The sequence below is a fragment of the Leuresthes tenuis genome, unplaced genomic scaffold (genome assembly GCF_036924035.1).
Source record: "Leuresthes tenuis unplaced genomic scaffold, fLeuTen1.0.hap1 SCAF_14, whole genome shotgun sequence".
Taxonomy (NCBI): domain Eukaryota; kingdom Metazoa; phylum Chordata; class Actinopteri; order Atheriniformes; family Atherinopsidae; genus Leuresthes; species Leuresthes tenuis.
Window position 1 is genome coordinate 969177 of NW_027325368.1, and position 5715 is coordinate 974891.

Below are 5715 nucleotides of genomic sequence, written 5' to 3' on the forward strand. Positions count from 1 at the left end.
TGTAGAAACACAGTGATACAAAGTGTAGAAGAGGCTGTACAAAAACCTGAACACAGATATCTGAATACTCTTCAAAGAGGAGGGAAGTGGTATTCAAACCACAGCTTCATATCAGATGGATTCTGCTAATTCCTGTTTTATCAGAGTCACTGTGGTTCCAGCTGCTAATGAAACACTGTGGGAGGATTCACATGAGCAGCAGATCCACATTAACTCCATAAGTTCAGAAACAGACCCTGGCAGAGATAAAAAAATTTTAAAAAGAAATGTAAGACTGCAGCTTGAAAAGGTCATTAACCAAATAACAATGTTACACACCACCACAGCCATTTAAAACCGCTACACTTTAAAAAGGTTCAATTTGCTTTAAAAAGCCATTTCATTGCCTGACATATGTGTAAAGTATGTATTCTCGCTGCACACACTTGGTGATAATCACTGTATTCACTTTGTCGTTGTTATGAATCATGAAAACTTAGATTTTTTGACATTGCCAGTTAACAACAAAAGTAATTTCATGAAATTCTCCAGAATGTTGTAAATCCAACTCCTTCCAACCAATCGTATAGCCGGACTTACAACATTGTTGCATTTACAAGTATTTTTTGGTGTTACTTTAAAGTAACGTTTTATGCAAATTGCTATATTTTGATGACCTTTGAAGTTATCCCAAGACTAAAGAGAACAGGCTGTGCACACTAACATAACTGCCTTACACTGGCTGATTCACCATCATTATAATAACTTTGTTAGAAAAATCATGAAGTTATACTATCGGAATTTATTACTGACAACATAGAACAGAATTAAAATGTCACTGTTTAGGTGTAACCTGATTTTTTGTCTTTCACGCCTGTTAATTCAAGTTCGTTTCATATATGCAGTTTGATAAGAACACATGGTGATTATAATAAGTATGGCTAGTTTTTAGGAACTGTTTTGATGTGGTCACAGGCTAAAACCATATTTGAGGTCACAGAGAAGACAGCTTAGCCTCAAACATATTCTTTTAACTCAAAATGTATTTTTTTGGGTTCTCTTGTGGGTGAGTTCTCATGTGGTGCAACATATAACAATTTAGCCCGAATATTTTCCCGCAGATTTTGCAAGAATATGGTTTCTCATCTGTATGAATTCTCATGTGGCCTGACAGAACATGGTTTTGACTGAAACATTTCCACGTTTTGCAACAGCATGGTTTCTCCAGTGTGAATTCTCATGTGGACTGATAAATTACCTCTTTGACTGAAACCTTTTCCACGTTACAACAATATGGCTTTTCGTTGAGGTGAACTTTCATGTGGCTCTGCAAAGTACCATTTCGACTGAAACATTTGCCACACGTTTTACATGAATATGGTTTCTCCCCTGTATGAGTTCTCATGTGAACAGTCAAAGTGGCATTTTGACTAAATCTTTTACCACATGTTTTGCAGGAATATAGCTTTTCACCCGTGTGCGTTCTTTTATGCCTTTGAAGTGATGACGAGTAAAAATATATTTTGCCACAGGTGTGACAAAAGTACAGTTTCTTCCCTTTCTGTTTAGCATTAGAATGACTTCCTGAGAATGACGATTTACTTAAATCGTTACTAGGACTTCTGTTACCATGAGAATGATTATTTGGCTTCAGATCAGCATTTTTTGTAAATCCCGAGTCTTTCAGATTGGTTTTCCCCTGATGCTTACTATTATCATCAAGATAGTTGTGGAAGGGGAGCCGGGTAACATTTGGTTCGGGTTTGCTGTGGTCACTTTGCTCATAAGGTGGAACAATCAAAAAGCTATCGGTTTCATTCTTCTGTACAAACTGCTCTCCCTCCTGTCTGGTGTACTGTTCCTCCTGTTCCTCTTTAATCTTCAGAGACTCCGGTTCCTCCTGATCTAGAATGGAGCTTCTTTTCTGGTTACGAAGCCGCTGGTCAGCTGAGACATTCTTCTCCTCCTCCTTACAGACATGATGCTGTTGATTTTCTGAAGGAAAAGATTTAAAGTAAATCAAAAGAACTAAAGTTCAGATGTTCTAGATGGTCCTCGTTCCGTTCCCACAGCATTTATACGAACCAGTTTAGAAAAGTACTGGGTTTCTTTTACTACTTAAAAAGGCCTGTGTTTTTTGGATGTTGTGCTTTTTCAGAACACTCAGTACTTTTGTCCTGATGGTTGCAGTCCTAAATCTTTTCTTATTCAGTGAACTGCCCCAACATCTCACTTCTATTAATTTACTCAGTGCAGTCATTACATCAAGGTAGTGTTAGACATTTTCCTTAGTCCGATAGATTTCCCATCATCAATTATTATCACATCATTTTAATTCATGTTTACATACACAATGCATTTCAAAAGTAATTTAATTTTCAGAAGTATGTCAAATGTAAAAAATAATACGGAGCTGACGAACATTGGAACGTTTTAAACAGAAAGCATGAACAGACACTTTTTATGTCAACATGACACCAAGCTAACTCTTTTCCACATTACCAGCGGAGAGTTCAACAGTTGTTGTTAGGTTTTGCCAGATTAAATCAGAGTTTGAACTGAAGCTCTGTGGAACACATATCATTTTTGGTTTAATTTATCTTTTGTTATTCTAATTTACCATTACAAAATAACAATAACTTCCATGAATACATGAACAATTATTGGACCTGCTTGATTATAGCAAAAATGACCACAGTTTTGGTCAATATTGTGTTCATGATCATTTAACACGATTACTCAGCGAGTTTCAAAACAAAATTAATTTATTGGTCTTTTCCAAGAATTCTTTGTCTTTTCAGCATCAAATTATCTTGAACTTCAAACATAATAAAAGAACAGCAGCACACACTGAAAAGCTTTCAGAGGCTAAAAAGTGGTTTCATTTAACAAATGGAGCAGATAACAAAATGACAGGATGAAACTCTCTCTACACTGTAGTTGCATTTATATTCCTGACTCATACGGTGTTAAAATCCTGATTTCCAAGTCTTACATGAATTCAGACTGCATGTCGCTCAGGATGGAAACATTCAGACACACCGCAGCCTGTCCTCTGTCAGCTCACATCTCATGTTTCAGTTTAACAACCATGTTTCCAGCTCAGTCGGTTTCTCCTGTGTCTTCTACAGACTGTGAGTTTGACTCTAAATGTTTCTGCTTTTAAACACATTCATGTTATTTCTGTCTGAAAAATAGCTGCAGCTGCACCGTAACTTTCTCTGTGAGCCTGAAATAAATGTAACGTAGAGCTCTGATCAGGATCCTCCATCAGTCATATTCATGTGTGAGTTCATGCAGCCCATCACGGTGTTCCGTACCTGCTGTGTGGGAGTTTATTCGGGGTTTCCAGGTGATTTCCAGCAGTCTGCGCTGACGGTCGATCTCTTCCTCGTACTGGACGATGGTTTTCTCAAACTCTGTGAATATTTCTTCAGCAGCAGCAGTTAGTCGCTGGCTGATAAACTCTCTCAGATGCTGAGCTGAAGACATTGTTGCTGCTCACACTCAGATATTCAGCTCAGACAACACCACCGTCCTCCTGCTGAGTCCCACACGAGGACAGAAAACACTGCTGGGGCCGTTGGACTGTTTACTTCCGGCGGGTGTCACACTGTAATGTTCCGGCGCAGTTCCCAGGTCTTTTTAATGTACACTCTTAGATGAACAAGACGAGACTAAACAATAGCAAAGCGAGTGACAATACAACAAACACAAACCATTAAACAGGTAACTTATATGTCATGGCGTTAAGTGATAAATTGAGTCCGAAATGTAGGAAACAACAGTCCGGTTGCAAAGGCTTTGATTAAAAAATAAAAAATAAAAAAACGTGGCTAAGCTGGAAAACCATTGACTTGAACTAAGACAACAAGAGACTAATAAAACAAAATGACAAGGTGAATAAACAGAGCAGCGAAGTAACCACAAAACAGGGATCAAAAACGGTCCTTACATATGGAGGGATTTATAAGTACAACTATGAGAGATTAAGTGGTGACTGAAAGTGGAGCTGAGGACGAGTAGGAATGATTACCAGATAAAAAATAAAACAAAATAAACAAAGTACACACTAAGAACATAGACCAGAGAGGAACCAAGAAATATATAAACCATGAAAAAAACCTCTAAAGTACAAGAAAATCAAAATACAAAAATGGTGATCGTGACTAAATGACCTAAAGGAGCTATCTGAAATTTTAACAATGCAACTAAATACGAAGATATATTTTGATGCATAAGATGTAATTTATTTATGTCAAGTTCAAAGTCCCACAAATGACCGATATGGTGAGAGAGATACTTTAATGAATGATAACAAATAACTCACAAATAAATGATAAGTTTGTCAACCCACCTTGATAGTTTTATTTAGCAAAACCACCTTGTGATGTGTCATTATATACCAAATCAGGTGAGTGAGGTCTTTGATGTCTGAGTCAAACAAAAACTTTTTTTATTATTATTTCCGTGCGACATTTGAACTTAAACAAGCTGCAAATGTTGTTGGCAGACATGCCGCCGTCGAGTGGCGTCAGTGTGTCTGCGTCAAGTCTAACATCGTACGTTCCAGTAATGGAACAGTTCATTACGGATATTTGTCTGGTCGAATGATCTTGTCTGCTTACCCCATAATCTGTGTGTAGAATTAAAAAAAAAACAGTTCTATAATTTCTATAGGTGCTGTTGAAATTTCTGAAACCCTAATAAAAACTTTTACCACATATTTTGCAATATGACCAACACGAATTCAAACTTGAACCCGTTACAGCTAGTGCTTAGCTGACCGACAAATGGACACAAGAGCAGACCCTGAAACAACGGGTGGAATTAAGACAAGACCAATGAGAAGTGGTGTGGGGAGCCAGATCCAAAGTGCACGCGAGTTTGAGTTTGAGAGGACAGAGAGATGATTAACGAGAGTTCCAGTGTGAGCCTAAATCCAGGTGGGTGTCCGAGCAGAGGGGGGTTCCGGCTGGCTGTGGTGCAGCGATCCTGAGTCTGTAGTGGGGCGTAGGGGTGGGTTGGTGAGGCTGGAGGACTGGTGGCGACCGCATGGAATACAAAGACTCGGAAGCCAGACAAAGGAAAACGACGGAAAGGGTGACTGGAGAAAGAAGGAGGCAGGGTAAGCAAAGCAAGGAGGCAGGGTAGTCCTCCTGGAACCTGCTCCACCCCACCTCAGGCGCAGAAACCAAAACAAACCACAGCAAGAACAATTGTGACAGAACCACGTTTTAAAAGAATTTATAACATCACCTATGTGGGATCTCATGAAATAAGAACTGTCAAACTATTACATGATGACCAAATGTTATGAAAGAATGCCCTTGTGTGCATTTTAATTTAAAAGATTTTCCTGTGTCACTATTGAACTGATATAATGATAATTGAAGACTATCTAAAACAATTATTTCTTGCTTATTTGGAATATCTCTTTTTGACTTCAAACATCTAAATAAACTTTTTTTCAATATCAAAGACTGGTTTAAATAACTTGAATTTATTTCAAGAAATTTTCAGTCGTGTCCTCTCAGGCTGGGATTTCTCACGGAGAACCACAGGGTTCAACCTTAAATAACAAGTTCACACTAAAAATCAGAAGCTTAAATACCTCTGAAGTTAAGATTTAGGTTACAGTTCATATAATGTGGTTTCCACATGGTTAGAAAAGTTCAGTGATGAAAATACAATTTTGTATTAAAATTGTATTTCAGACAAATAAAGATAAACTGA

At 37.9% G+C, this 5715-nt stretch overlaps 1 protein-coding gene across 1 annotated transcript; it reads right to left on the reverse strand.

Moving 5' to 3' along the window:
* Positions 1-498: 498 nt before the first annotated feature.
* Positions 499-5036, reverse strand: LOC140269056 (uncharacterized). The gene is made up of 3 exons (XM_072364082.1): positions 4898-5036; positions 3300-3398; positions 499-1974 (listed from the first exon to the last, which is right to left on the reverse strand). Exons 1-3 carry the CDS (start codon positions 5034-5036, stop codon positions 1217-1219), a joined length of 996 nt encoding a protein of 331 aa, XP_072220183.1. The 3' UTR covers positions 499-1216.
* Between the last annotated feature and the right edge of the window lie 679 nt (positions 5037-5715).